This window comes from Emydura macquarii, unplaced genomic scaffold (genome assembly GCF_026122565.2).
Source record: "Emydura macquarii macquarii isolate MOO-44397 ecotype Brisbane River unplaced genomic scaffold, CSIRO-AGI_Emac_v2 contig_2897, whole genome shotgun sequence".
Classification (NCBI taxonomy): domain Eukaryota; kingdom Metazoa; phylum Chordata; order Testudines; family Chelidae; genus Emydura; species Emydura macquarii.
Genome location: NW_027133034.1, coordinates 28,390,616 through 28,406,310, shown reverse-complemented (window position 1 = coordinate 28,406,310; position 15,695 = coordinate 28,390,616). Strand labels below are relative to the sequence as shown.

Sequence of the window (15,695 nt, the reverse complement as noted above, 5' to 3'; positions counted from 1 at the left end):
TCAGCTGTTCTGTTACATTCTTACATTGTGGGCCAAACATTTTTCATTCCCAGAGTGTCCTGGTATGTTCCTACTACTATGTGTTAAAGAGAAAGAAGGGTAATTAAATACTCTAACCCCACCCTTGTTCTGTGAGTACCAATAACACATCCACCGGAACTGTAGATGAGTTACCCTTCCTGTAGAATACCCAAAAAAATTGGGGTGTTCTGTACACAAATAACATCCCTGCAAAACTGACTACCACAGGACTGCTTTTTCAGCATTTGGCAAGATTGCCATTGTAGAAAAAAAATTCTCTGATTGATTTAAAAACAAACAAACAAACAAAAAAAAAAGCCCAAGGGGAATAACAGGAGAGAAGATACAAATGTTAGTTTTTCAGAAATAAAGTACACATTTTTATGTCCTGAATGCCCCAAAGAGCAATAAATGAGGCATTCAGAGGCTAAGTGGTTGTTTTTCAGCTACAATCATACCCATTTGCATTTGTACAAATGGCCATTTTCCAAACATTCATGCAAGTAAGGATATTTGAATGTGAACAACCATTTGATTAATTCATTATTCAACATTCATTATTCTCCTATTTTAAAAAGTTTTAGTCATCAACTCAGGGAGTAGAAACAATGCCACGCAACTTAGCTGACCAATCATACACATGACTAGCAAATAGGTGAAATGAACAGTTCATGAAAATCCCATCAGCTGAAATTTGTTTTCATAAACTGTTCCTTGTGCAATAAACACATTTGCAGAAATCAATTCACAAATGAGTCAGGAACAGAAGTAACAGCTAAATTAGTCAGATAACTAATTCACAACACACTGTTCAGCATATAATTAATTTTAAACTCAAATTGTAAAAATTATTTCACATCACCAGTGTTGCTCCAGCTATCTCTTAAATGCCATGATGACCCACAATGCATTATTCCATGATGTCACCAATATAAGGAAATCCAATGGGTCAAAGGAGCCAGCCCACAATTGTTTGAGTGACTTTTTAGAATATTATGTGCTTATGGCTGTTTTTTTTAATATTATCATTTATGTCGCAATGGGTATAAACTTAATAAAATTAAAATTGCAAAACACAGTTTGTTAAAAAATTTGTTCTTTGATCCTATGGACAAGTTCCATTCATCTTGAGGAAGTCTGTGACATGACTTCACAGACTGTGTTTTAGCTGGTAGGGGAAGTAGTTGCCCATTGGATAGAAAAATTGACCTTTTAATAAGAAATGATGCTGTTATCTTCAGGTATTGCATCCCCATCTTCCTTTTCTTCAAAGATGTGCACTTGCACACACCTAATTTATGTAACATATTTATGTACAAGTAAGGTATTTACATACACAAGCAGCGACTTAGGTGCCCAACAGGCTTAGTGCAGACACATTCATACATTTTCCAGATGCAATTATTCAGTTGGTGTACAGGTTTGACCCTATTGTACATACATATGTATATATTTTACTCTATTTACTTTGCATTAAGGATGCAAATTGACTTATGGAATCATGGCAAAAAGTTGAGCAATGTATTAAGTGAAAACTCCCTGCTTGGTGTATAGAAAGTACTACAAGACTATGCAATTACTGCTGTGCTTTATTGTATGTTTGACGTCTTCTACAGCACCACAATATTCAGCTCAAATAGAGATGCAGGAAGAAAAGTCTATCCAGCTTAGAAGACAAAAGGTGTTTTTAAATTATTTTTATTTTTCATTCTTTCCCGTTCTTCTTTTGTTTATCCTTCAGGCCTTTATTCCCTGCTCCTTCCATCAAGCCACTTGTTGTAGCATTTAAGAGAGTGTGGGGAAAACCTTATCTTACCAGAAACCACAATCTTTCCCCCAAGTCTCAAAAAAGTAATTTCAAATACTGTATTTGACAATACTCTTCCAAAAAAAATTTAAAGACAATTCTCTGACACCCTGGATGAAGGGGTCATTGCCTCACTAAGAGATGGCTGCAGATATTGCTGAGAAAGCATGGAAAGCTCATGTCCCAGAGTGAATGGCTTCTGAAAAACAAAACCATTACTTGATATCAACTCTTAACTTTGTTCAAAAAGGTAATCCAGAGTATCCAGCCATGTTCAGTCGATGTCAAATGCATGTCTGATGTACAGCATACAGTCGATAGATGTTACCCTTTTATTCATATGTATGGGGGGGAGGGTACATTTATTTGTATACATACTGTACACCGTTATGTTAATTTACCAACTTACACCAATTGCAATTGAAAATATTATGCAAACTTGATTAAATATAAGCAGCTAATGCTATTTGGTTTGGAATTTTCTGCCATACTATTTTTTTTAGTGTACCCCCAGTTCTCCTAACTTATTCTCATTTATAGCTCATATAAATCAGTACAAATCCACTGATTTCAGTGGAATTACCTTAGCTGAATATCTGACCCTGAATGTCCAAAAACCATGAACCATCATGGAGACCACACTCTTAGAAGGTTTCTTGCATTGGTTTTGTTGTGGGTTTCTCTATCCTCTCACAGGTGGACATTATACAGTCTGTCAAAGATTTTGTAAATTGTAATATCTGAAAGTATAAGGCTACGCTACCACACCCTTACTTGGAAATAAGGAGTATGTTTTTAACAGTCAGAGTAGTTAACCCTGGAAAAACGTACTTAGGGACGTGGAAGATTCTCCATCATTTACATTTTTAAATCAAGCAAATATCTTTCTATGCTAGAGCGCAAACAGAAGGTATGGGCTTGATGGAGACATTACTGGGTAGAGCTGGTCCAACATTTTTTCAGATAGAACAGTTTACCATCAGAAAATGGCAATTTGATTGAATCAAAACATTTTGCAGGAATGTATCAATTCTGTCAAAACTCTCAACAGAAGCCAGCAGGCTGGCCCAGTGGCCACCTGGTTTCCCAACAGCCTGCCTATGCACCAGCCAGCTGACAGGTGAGTGGTTAGCTGGCAGGAAATCAGGCTGGCCAGCTGGTGTGGGGGTGGGCTTCTCCGCTTCCCAGGCTTGCCAGCTCCCCAACTGCCTGCCAGGTGGGCTGCCTGCTTCCTTGCCACACTGGCTTGCCAGGTCAGTGGCTGGCTGCCCGGCTGCCCTGCTGGCTCTCTGGCTGGCTGGCTCCCCAACTGCCTGCCATGGGTGGGCAGGCTGCCCAGCTCCCCAGTATCCCTCATATCCTGAAATATGCTGGTTACTCTCACTGCCTTGATTTTCTTTCCTTCAGCTCTTGATTCAGTGACCTCCAGTCTGGCTTCTGTCCTCTCCACATGACTGAAACAGTTCCCCTCAAGTTTCCAATTACCTCTTTCTAGCTAAGCCAATGGGGTGCTTCTCATTCTTCCTGATTTTGTCTGCTATTTTGAACACTGATCATAGCACTGTCAGTCTCTGATGTCTATCCCTCTCTCTCCTCGGCTTATGTGACTCTGTGCCTTGCCTGCTTTCTCCATACCTTGCTGACCACGTTTCCACCATGTTTTTAAATTTGTCCTCAACTTTCTCTCATACTCTTGCCTGTTGGCGTCCCTGAGGATTTTATCCTCATTCCTATCTTCTTTCTCTGTGCGCATGCACTCTTGGCTACCTAGTCTTGTGTCAGCAGCTGCCTTTTTGACATTTATTCTTGGGTGTCCACTTTCTATCTCAAACAGATTCTCTCCAAAACAGAATTTCTCATCTGTATTCCTAATCTTTTTCATATCTATTCTCTATATGTTTGTAAAGCACCATGTGTAAGTCTACTGCACTACATCAATATTTCATAATAATAATATAGGGTATAAACTGCCAGCATTATTGAATGAGTGATTAAGTACCCTAATTATCAGCTACTTGAATTAAATATAGATGGTTTAAATCTTTACCCAATGCATTACTACTTGTTCACAAAATGTATCTTTGGGAGCTGTCTCAGCTCCCTTATAAGTCACTCTCCCCCATTTTTATCTCCCATTACCTGGAAGTAATTTGTGACCCTGCAATATGCAGCTGCAAATTTTCCTTTGGAAGATTTGACATCTTAGGCCAGCAAAAGTCCTAACAAGCCCCTGATGTTGATTCAGGATTATTTATCCATCATTGATGGAGTGGGTAGGAGAATCCCAAATTTCAGTCGAGCTGTATGTTCTTCTTCCTTACTTGTAACAGGATCTCTTGTGGACTGAATTCTCAATTTTGCTCTTAACAACTGAAGTATTATAGTAATGATTACTTAAATTTGTTAAGCCTGATTTTTACCTGTGCACTGCAGCTAGCTCCTGTGATCTTATGCTTCAGTTTCCAGCTTCATTATAGTAAATTAAAAATGTGGGGTTTTTTAACGTGTGAAAATACCATATCAAAAGAGTTGTCTCTGAAGTTATTTGTATTAATCAGTTAGCATATTCTTTAGCGGCCTTTAATTTACCCACAAAGACAAAAGTGACTTTGGTTTATGGAGACAGACAAGTATGTCATTTGCTGCCAAGAGTTATAACTTTCAGAAGATTAGTGGACCAGAAAATGATTCTGCATAGTTTATCTGAGAAATTAAAAGCTATCTTCAAAGGTAAGGAAATAAAGAAGTGACAAGAGTTATAAAGTAGTAGACAGCAACAGCACTGACACCATGAAGTGCCAAGGATGGGTGTTATAATGTAGTTAGCAGATTATCTCAAAACAATATATATTATTTCTTAAGAACCATTCTAGTAAAGAGCAGGGGCAAGCCAATAACCAATCCCAGCACGTACCCCACAGATACAGGAAATTTAAATATACAACTTCAGTTGTTTGATTTGATGTTACATTTGGTTATGTTAGAGGTATGTGCATGTGCTGTTGGGAAGGATTTCAGACGACGGATTGTTTAAAGGTAGGAAATTATGCTGTGGGGCAGGAGTTGGGGGAAAAAATAGGATTCATTTGTTACAGCTTGTGACGTTCACTATTTCAGATTTGATCTGACGCAGACAGAGCCAGCATTGGTAGGCCTGAGCAGGTCACAGAGGCCTCTCTCCCATAATTTCAGGACCTGGCACCATAAAGGAGAATCTCAGTTTTCATTGAACGTATTTCTATCCCTTTTCTTTGCAAAGAAAGCTTTTAACATGCAAACCACTGCGGACAATTCCAGCTCTGACAAAGATAAACTTTTCAAATGTACATGTGTAGAGTAAACAGTAAAAGCGCAAGATGCTAAACAATGGGAGATGAGAGTGTTCAGAACCACCAGACATCAAGCCACGTTTTTATTTAGGTGCCTCAATATGGAGTTAGCCATTTAGCTTTATACACCCACATTTGTGCCTCAGTTTCCATCTCTGTGAAAAAGAGAATAATACCTAGCTGCCTCACAGAGGGATTCTGACAATTAAACTAGAGTGAAATCTTGGTGTCACATTCCAGGGCGCAATCCAGACCAGGAAGGGGTTGTGTCACCCCCTGTCCCACAACCTTAGGTGCCTTGCAATGCTTTGCTGCTATATCTCCCAACCTGAGTTGCTCACAAATAGCCAAACAGCATGCAGGTCACACCCTGAGTGTCTGGCTATAGATTACCCCTCAAAGCAAAGTTTATTCAAACAATGAAGAAGGCAACATGGAGTCTGGTGGTGAAGAAGGGTTCTGTGCTCTTTCTTCCTGTGTTTGCTGAAATGTAGATGCTGGCTGGGAAGGTCTCTAAAGACCACCTGACACATACACTTCACTTAAATTATTATCATAACTTATTTTTTGTATTCAGCAGTGCCTGCAGGGTGCTGTGCAATAGTACATGAAGATTCAGTCCCTGCCCCAGAGAATTCACGATTTGAGAGGACAAGCAGTAACCAAAATCTGAGCTTCGGTGTTAAAATATACAATACATATTTTTTCTGTATGAATAAATCTCTGCTCAACATGGCCCTCAACCTAGCCATTATGCATATAAGAATTGTACATATTTTCATTGTGTCCCTGTCTTGCATCCTCCACACAGTGCTTATTTTGTAAGTTCCTTGGGGTAGGGAGTGTGTCTTCCTGTTTATGCAGACTGTGCCTAGCATATTGTGGATGCACACCAGAATACAAATAGGAAGAGGAATGCTAAACAAAAATAGCATGTCACCCTTCATAATAATATTGCATAATGATTGGCAGTTTAACACTCTGTGTGATGTCTGCTTAGATAAACTATGGAAGCATGCAAATACAAGTATAAATAATTACATGCCATCCACAGTGTACTTTGTCTGAATGTATGTCTATGTTCACTGGAAACTTCTTGCCAAGGGCCAGCAGTGAAGAACTAATAGGTAACCAGCTCATGTCGGCCTGAGAAAGCATTTTGTAAATTAAAGCAGACACACCAATAAATCAAATACTTTTTTATTTGTTTTAACTGGCTTGCAATATAGAGCTTGGGAATGGAAAACAGAGTCCAGTTAAGTCTCAGCACTGTTGATAAAAGTCACCCAAACCTAGCATTCACAAGTTAGTAAAAAACACATGGTGGGTTTTCAAAGGAAGAAAAGGGATTTTATGCCCCCAGATCAAATACTTTTGACGAGAACAATTGATCAGAAACATACTCTAGTCCATTTTAGTACAGATTAAAACCAAAGCATAATCTTTCGGTCATCCAAGGATAGTCACTAAACTATGTAACCAGTGAACTACTGATTCTGCAGTCCTTATTTTCACTGAGTGATATTTACTCATGAGAGTATCCCCATTGGGTTACTCACATAAGTAGTACACAATAAAAGGAAGGGCTGTACAATCAGGCTCAGAGAAATTTTCTTGATTAATGCATGCTTTGAGTTTGTAAAGTGTATCCAGGCAAAATCAAGAGTGGTTCTAGTTTTGTGAAAACTTTTTGGTTGGATATTGATTTACACAACTCAAACTAATGGTTCCTATCTGGGTGCCTTTTTACCAAACATTTGGGTTGTGGGGTATTTTTGGATAAATGGTTCTGGTTTGGGCCCATTTTTACCTCTTTTAGCTTAACAAAATATATACAAAAATAAATAATTAGCAAGAATTTAAATGTGATTTTTAAAATACAATATTTTAAAAATATTTATTCCCAAATGCGTTATTGTTTTCCTAGCAAAGTTATTGTTTTCAGGCATCAACAGAGACCAGTGACAGAAGTGTGTGTAGATGCTTGTATCCAGGATAAAACCTGAAGCCAAAATCAGACATGATGTAAATAGATGCATCTTCTGTGAAAGTGGCTGGACCAAATTAAGTTGTGACATATGTTGTGGTGCATGTGACACTTTGCGTGTGAGTTGGTAAGAAAATGAATGTAATAGGTAAAATAGTGTGACTATGCTATGTAGGCTGATGCTTTTACCATAAAGAGATTTTATGTGTATATACATACACACACACACATATATACATATACATATACACACACACACATTTCTGTTGTAAGATTTATTCCCATAGCCATTTTTTTGATATAGCTTTCCAGGCTGTTTACAAATATCCAACTATCTGAAGTACTTACATGGACCCTGTTAATGTAGTATCTGAGTTCCTCATAATCTTTCAACATCTTTACCTCATAACCCTCTGTGAGATGTCATATAGGGAACCAAGGCACAGAGAGACTCAGTGATTTGCCCAGTATCACACAGGAAGTCTGTAGCAGGGCAGAGAATTGCACATGAGTCTCAAGCTAGTGCCCAAACCATTGAACCATCTTTCTTGTCTTAACATGTTGCCATCAGGTGGATAAAATCAGGATCCTATTCCTTAAGCTCTTTACTATACCACAGCAATGCCTATTTGGTTCTGACAGGAAAACTCAGGCTATGTCTACATTACGGATTACTTCAGTATAACTTACGTTGTTCAGGGATGTGAATAATCCAGACCTTTGAACGACGTAAGTTATAGTGACCTAAACTCCGGTGTAGACAGCGCTATGTAAACGGGACAGCTTCTCCCGCCAACATAGCTACCGCCTCCCATGGAGGGAGGAGTTATTAAGCTGATGGAAAAGCTCTCTCCCACTGGGTTAGAGCATTTTCACCAGAAGCACAACAGCTTCATCAGTGCAGCTGCACCACTGTAGCTGCTGTAGTGTAGAAATAGCCGTGTTGTATACCTACTGCCAGATGTTCATAATGCAGGAACATGTCCAAAAGCAGAGAAAATGAATTGTGCACTGTTCAGTTTGACACCAGCAGCTTGCTGGAGAAGGTAGCTTGCCGCAATTAAATAACTGTCATTGGAGAATAAACTGCCTTGTACATATTTTGAATTAATTTGCTTGATACCCACTGAGATAGATCGACATTTTATAAAGAGTATGAAAACAAGTCCAGAATTCATCAGTCTCCAATCTCCTTACATCTTTCTAGCTGGAAGGAATTGACTTTGAGAATCTAGTAAGTATTTAAAGCCTGATCCTCCAAATCTTTGCTCACACAAGTAATCCTTACACAGGTGAGTAGTCTCATTGATGTCGAGGGATTGCTCACGTGAATAATGGTTTGCAGAATTGTGCCCATACTTAATCTTTACAGTCACAGCCTCCTAGTTATTATATTGGCTCACAATATAAAGGCAATTGCCTTACCTGGAAGTCTTAAATGGTGTCCAGTGTACACATTTAATACATTCACTGAATGCCAAATTACTGACTTTATAATACTAGAAATACTTATAATTTTTATAGGGCTATGATGGCCCTTCACTACACTTTGTACAAAAAAGACTTTGAACCACTGTGATTTAGATTCATGGATGTTATATATCCATAGATTTTAAGATCAGACGCGACCATTGTGATCATCTAGTCTGACCTCTTGCGTTACCCAGGCCATAGAACCTTACCCAGTAATTTCTATATCCAGCCCATAACGGTTGTCGTCTTGAGTGAATGACTCTGTAGTGCAGTAGGGTTGGACCAGCTATGGGGAATTGGCCCTCAATTTTACTATAAGTGAGAGATGCTGCAGGAAAGAAGGAAATTGAATCTGGAACAAGACATGGCGTGGTTGGAAGTGTGTGGTTGTTGAGAAGTAAATGGGAGGAGGGCCTTCCTCAGAATTTCATTGAAATGAGCTGTACCTGTAGACCTTTGCTTTAGATATGCCTCTGAAGCAGTCAAATTTTAAACCTTCATTTGGGCTATGGCTAGAGGATGTTTGGCCCGTCCAGGGGTGTGACATCATTTACGTTCACTTTTTTTGTTTTATAGCAAAATATACCACACAGGTATAAACTCCACGTAGGTCTGAAGAATCCTTTCCTTACTGACTAACCTGACACATTCTGTTAAACACATCATTCTAGGCCAAATCCATCCCCTGGTGTAATGGAGCTACACAGGGGCAGAATAGCAAATACAATCTCTAGCCTCTTTTTCGGGCTTGTCTTTCATGTGCTTGCTATCTTGCATGGGCTTGCAGCAATGTCACTGTTCTAGGGAGAAAAATGACATTATTTCAGAGTGGGGCAGACTCTCATTTTCTTCCATAAAGAGAATGTTTGATTTTTGTCTCTTGCACTGAAGTCTTTCTCTTCAGAAATCTAGCAGTCTGATCATAGATGTTTTCCTGAAATATAGTTAAATGTTTCTAAGATGACTATTGCAGTCACATTTCACATCTTTTTCTTTTAACCAGGTAGACAAGAAAATCGTCCGAACTGAAATAGGCATTCTCCTTCGTCTCTCACATCCAAACATTGTAAGTTGGTATTTTTACAGTGTTTCGCTGCGTTCTCCTCTCATTAAAAATGTATTCAATTTCTGAGACCTCAGTATTGATCTTTATAACTCACATTGTATGCTAATGTGTGAGAGTCTTCAATTAAAGATCTGGATTTTTATCTAAGATCGTTGAGTCAGAGTTACATTTAAAAGTAAATTATTAAAGTTTCTGCAAAGTAGAGAGACAAAATTTACAAAAATGAGCCTTTCATTTAAAGGGGAACCTGGCAGAAAAACGATAAATAGAGCCAGCTGGTGATGTCATGGTTGTTAGTCCCTGGAGGGAGGGAAGCTCTGCATTTGTCTTTAGGGACTTCCTCTTTAAGAGTCAGAGAGAGGTGCTGATGGACTGCAAAGAAAGCAGTCTCTTATCTTCCTGTGTTTGAGAGAGGGTTGCTGAGTTATGAGATGTGGAATTTATAGGGATGAAAGAAAGAGGGATCCCAGAGGAGATAAAAAGAACCAAAAAAGAAATAATTAGGTAAAATAAACAATGCTTACAATAAATTGCTTAACTGATATGAATGTGAGCTATGTGTCAGTACCATTTTCTGCTTCACTGCAGTTCCCTTGTTATAGTCTATTCTACAGTGCATATACTCAGTGAAGAGAAAGATGAAAAAATAATTACTCTGTTTGGCATCTTTTCCCAGATAAAACTGAAGGAGATATTTGAAACCCCAACAGAAATCAGTCTTGTTCTGGAGTTGGTTACAGGAGGGGAGCTATTTGACAGGTAGGTGATGTATGCAAACCATACCCACAGCATGCACCAGGAATTTTGTTCACCTTACAATGCATTGCTTAATAAGGGTATGATCCTGCAGAATTTGCCCATCCAAGAAATCCTTACATCAGTAGTCACAGAAGTTGTTCCAATTGAGTGAGGACTACTTACATAAGTAAAAGTCTGCAGGATCTCTCTCCAAATGGGCATCTGAAAAAGATTTCTCATTGGAGATTTTTTAAAATGAAATATCAATTAAGCAAAAAATGGAGGAAACGGTCAGTATATTCTCAATAGCATGTAGTCTTGCGGGAGGGGACTCATCAGGCAAACATCAAAGCAGGGCGCATGCAAACAGTCAGAAGGAGAACAGGGGAGCAGTGTGCTGAGCTGGGCAGAGAAGTGAGAGGGACACTGGCATGACAGCAGAAAAAAATGGTAGGCAAAAATCAAGTGAACAGTAAATAGAAGAGGGAAATGCCAGATAAAAAATTGACAGCAAGAGACGCGTTTCCCCGTATTTAGCACTTCATTATACCTGTGAAAATTCTGCACATTTAAAAAAGATTCTACAAGAAAATTATTAAATTCTGCAGGTTATTTAACTTCACGGCTTCATAATCCTGCAAACCATATTGGTGTCTGTGTATAAAATTATGAAAAATCTTTTAACATAGTCTTTTGGTTTTGTTTAATGTTTCTTAAGAGCTATTTATTCTTGTTTTAGAGCAAAACACTCACAAAGCATTCATTGCTCATATGTTGAATAAATCAGTTGTACTGCTAAACTAATCTACCGGTGAACAATGCTTTCCAAATTGTGCAGGATCGGGATATTTAATCTTCCCTCCACTAAGCTTTAACTGTTTAATATTTCAATGGAATATAATATAAGTATGCATTAAAGAAATGGAGCGTGAAAAGCACTTTGATTTGGGGAAACACAAACTTGTCCTTTTTCTATGGATAATAGTTCATGCATAATAATCAAAGCAATAAACTCAACATGAGCAGTTTCTGAACGCAGCAGAAGCAAACCCTTTTCTCACTCCTTCAATTCAGAAAGAAGAAAAGTGTGCATGCATGTACATACACATGACATGTCCAGTCACAGCAATGCGGCAAATCATAGTGCCAGGTAAATCATTTGAATCCAGTAAGCTAGCATACAAGGAGACTGTGCACCACCATACTTATCCATAGAATAAGGTGTGGCAGGTGTGCGTAGGTGTGCATGGCAGGTGTGCGTAGAGTATTGTGGAAAAGGGAAATATGGACATGCCAAGGAAATGGTTGGTTGGTCTATGAACAACAATTTGTGAGGTGGCGGGGGGCTGAAGATAGTAGCAGATGCTATCTCAACTTACAGTAGTTGAATGTGGCCCAACTTTTGCAGATTGTCTGGGACTTGCTTTCACTTTGGAAGCTAGGATTTCATGATCTAACGTAATGGAGTTTTCACATGAGCAGCCTTTTCCTTAGGCTGTAATTGCTTTCTCAGGATTGGGGCCTCCATGAAATTTTACAGTTGGTCCAACAATTTTTGCTGCTACAAACTACTCAACTACATCTACATCATTGCTAGTTGAAGCAGAAGTGGTTAGCCAGTGCCTAGAATCATGGTGCATCCTTCTGATACTGGTTATGAGCACCTCTGGAAATATTTGCGGTACATTTTCACTCTATGTGATTTGAAAAATCATCAAAAGTTATTTTGCATCAGGTTTTTTTTTTTAAAAGAAATAAGACAGTGGCTTGCTCTCCAGCAAAAGCATGAAAATAATTTAACACAATTGTGCAGCTGACATCTTTTGCACTAGATTCATAGATTCCAAGGCCAGAACGTACTATTGTGATCATTGAGTCTGACCTCCTGTATAATGCAAGCCACAGAACTTCCTAAAGTAATTCCTAGAGCATCTCTATGGCCTACATTTTTTGTTCCTAGATCTCTACATTTACATTTAGCCATATTAAAACACATTATTTGCTTGCACTCAGCTTTCCAAGTGATCCAGATTGCTCTGTATCAGTGACCTGTCCTCTTCATTATTTACCACTCCCCCAAATTTTGTATCAACTGCAAAGCTTATGAGCGATGATTTTGTTTTCTTGCTGGTCACTAAAAAAAATGTTAAACAGCTTAGGGCCAAGAACTGATCCCTATGGGACACACTGTGAACATACCCATTTGATGAGGATTCCCCATTTACAATTACATTTTGAGACCTATTAGTTAGCCAGCTTTTTAATGCATTTAATATGTGCCATGTTGATTTTCTATACCAAGTCGAATGCCTTACAGAAGTCTAAATATAATTACATCAACACTATTAGCTTTATCAAACAACCTTGTAGTTTCATGAAAAAAAGCAGGTCAGTTTGACAGGCTCTGTTTTCCATAAAGCTATATTAATTTGCATTGTTTATTATTACCCTGTGATGGGGCATCAGCCCCACACTGGCGTGCAAGGGGTTAAGAGAGCACTAGGGAGGCTGCATGGGAAGCAACCAATAGGAGAGGGGCTGAGAGGAACACCCAGTCAGGACCCACCACGTCCATATAAAAAGGAAGCTGCAGGACAGAGTAGGTCAGTTGCTGCTGGGAGCCCAAAGAGTAAGTACTGCATCCCCGGAGGACTGAGAAAATTGAAAGAACCTTGGACAGAGCACTGGCTGGTCCTGGGACTGAGCAGCTGAGGCCCTGAGATAAGAGTGAAACAGGTGCTGGGTCCTGGGGAAGTGGCCCAGGGAAATAGAGCAGCATTGACAGAGGTTAAAGAGGAGCAGCAGGAGGCTGCAGGTTACAGGGTCCCTGGATTGTGGCCCAAAGTAGTGGGCAGGCCCGAGTCCCCCCCACTCGCAACTGGGAAAGTGGCTGGACTATTGGACAGAGAATCTCTCCTCCTCTCGGTAGGGGGAAACGCAGACAATGGCCTAGCCAGAGGGCTGAGTTGAGGAGAGGACACTGTGGTTCTGGGATGCTGCAGTTATCTTGCCTAAGATAGATGTCAGGCAGACAGGCCTATAATTATCTGGGTCATCCCATTTACTCGTTTTTTAAATAGTGGCACAACATTAGCTTTCTTCCAGTGTTCTGGAACTTCCCCAGAGAACCAAGACTTACTGAAAATCAACATGAACAGTCCAGTGAGCTCCTCAGCCAGTTCTTTTAAAACTCTCAGATACAAGTTATTTAGACCTACCAAATTAAAGATGTCTAACTTTGGTAGCTGCTGTTTTCTGAGATATTAGTGGAGTGGAAGAACTGTTATCATATATGATATGACTACATCATCTGTTTTTTCATAAATACAGAACGGAAATTTTTATTGAACACTTCTGCCTTATTGTTGATAATGCTACCATATCCATCTACTAATGGATCAATACCATTGTTAGGATTCTTTTTGTTTCTAATATACTTATAAAAGCTCCTCCCTATTGTCCTTAATTTCTTAGCCATAGATTTCTCCTTGTGTCCCTTTGCTTCCCTTATCAATTTTGTACAATTCCTATCTTCTGGTTTATATTCGTTAGTATCAAATTCCCTTTTCTTCCATTAGTTATATATTATTTTTTATAGATTCTTGCACCACTTTCCCTCTAAACCAGATTTCTTTTTTAAACCAGTATGTCCTTCCTCCTCAATTGGGGGCATTGTGGCTTTTTGTACATTGAATAAATGTTCTTAAACAATTCCCAGTTATCATTCACACTTTTTTGGTTTAAATTCTTCCTCTCAGGAATATAATATAAACCATTCTACATTAGCTGTTCCTTCTCCCTTGTAGCTGTGTGAAGAGATAGGATTAACAGTAGCACTGTGATGCTGAAGCAATGTAGCTGTTGTACAGGTTGTAGTGATGTAGAAAGGTGGATTCCTACTCTGAGATAAACTTCTTCTCTCAGACCTTATCTTGTCAGTCACCATATCTTCATCTGCTTTCCTTTTTTTCTTCCTTCATTTCTTAATCCATTTCTCTTGCCTCCTCCTTCCCCTGCGTTTTCACCAACCCGCTCTTGCCTCCACCTGGTTTCTCTCATCTCCCCATGTGTCCTCCTTTTCTTCCCTCCCCTGCTGTTTCTTCAGTCTCTCCCATCTTTTCTCCTACATTCGTATTTTTCTTAAATGAAAGAAATATGCTGACACACGTTCAGAAGGCCTTCAGTATTCTGCCTTGTATACTTGTATGGTTCCAGTTACCATAGTATCTGAGCAGCTCACCATCCTTAATGTATTTGTCCTCCCAACACTCCTTTGTGAGACTGAATTATTTTTATCTTCATTAACAGAGTGGGAACAAGGGACAGAAAGACTAAGTGACTTGTTCAAGCTCTCACAGAATATCTGTGGTTGAACAGAGACTTGAACCAAGTCTCCTGAGCCAAAGGCAAGTGCCCTAACCGTTCTACCATCCTACCTCTCCCCAATGCACTGTTTGTGCATATGTTAGGAGTGCGTCCTCAGTTGTACTGTAATTATGGATTTAGCCAAGAGTTTGTAATAGCACAGACTTCATTTTAATCTACTTCAAATTTAGAGTTTGGGCAGCAATAATTAGAAAGCCACAATTATGATTCCATAGCTAAGGTTGTGTTGACAAAAGCAATTAAATAGGAGACTTGAGAACTAGAATATTTCTTTCCCAAACCCCTCTTTACTGAATTGGCAGGACTGAATTTTTGTGATGTTTTTAAGTGATGCAATGAGTCTGTTAAAAACAAGTAACTTTAAAAGACTTGTTTTTGATATTTTGGACTAGTTTGATAACGTGTCTTCAAGTACCTTTATTAAATATTAACAAAACTCAAAAACTTCAAACTTTCCCTTTATTCATCTTAATAATGTTTTCAGAACAAGCTCTGGGGAGACCGTTAACTTCTACACAATAAAGGAATTATCCAAGTCATCTGTAACCTAACTGGGGTCATCCACACACAGCTATTTACATGTCAGGTATCCCCTTTCTATACTGCTGGGACTATCTGCACTTCTTGTTTTCCCATCGTCTTTCCCATTACCATAATATTTGAACTACACATGAATAATTGGTTTCTTATCTGCTTTTACCTTTTCATAATGTCCAGAATATATACATGAATCTGGCTGCACATTTGCTCTCTTGTAGCCACAATGCTGCATCTAAACACGCACAGCTGGTGTCAGATTAGTTCTCCAGTATCATCTCACTGGGACTATTCACTTGCTGTTGGCTTCATACCACTTTAATATGAAAAGATCTGTGTAATAATAAAATA

The 15,695-nt window shown here is 39.0% G+C and overlaps 1 protein-coding gene across 3 annotated transcripts in view; it reads left to right on the top strand.

Annotated features, from left to right (window-relative positions):
• The window catches only part of CAMK4 (calcium/calmodulin dependent protein kinase IV), a 279,841-nt gene that overhangs the window by 139,103 nt on the left and 125,043 nt on the right, over positions 1-15,695 (top strand). For all 3 annotated transcript variants that reach the window (XM_067568492.1, XM_067568491.1, XM_067568493.1), the window contains 2 exons: positions 9,621-9,683; positions 10,360-10,442. In XM_067568492.1, coding sequence (XP_067424593.1) covers positions 9,621-9,683; positions 10,360-10,442 — 146 coding nt within the window. The remainder of the gene's footprint in view (positions 1-9,620; positions 9,684-10,359; positions 10,443-15,695) is intronic.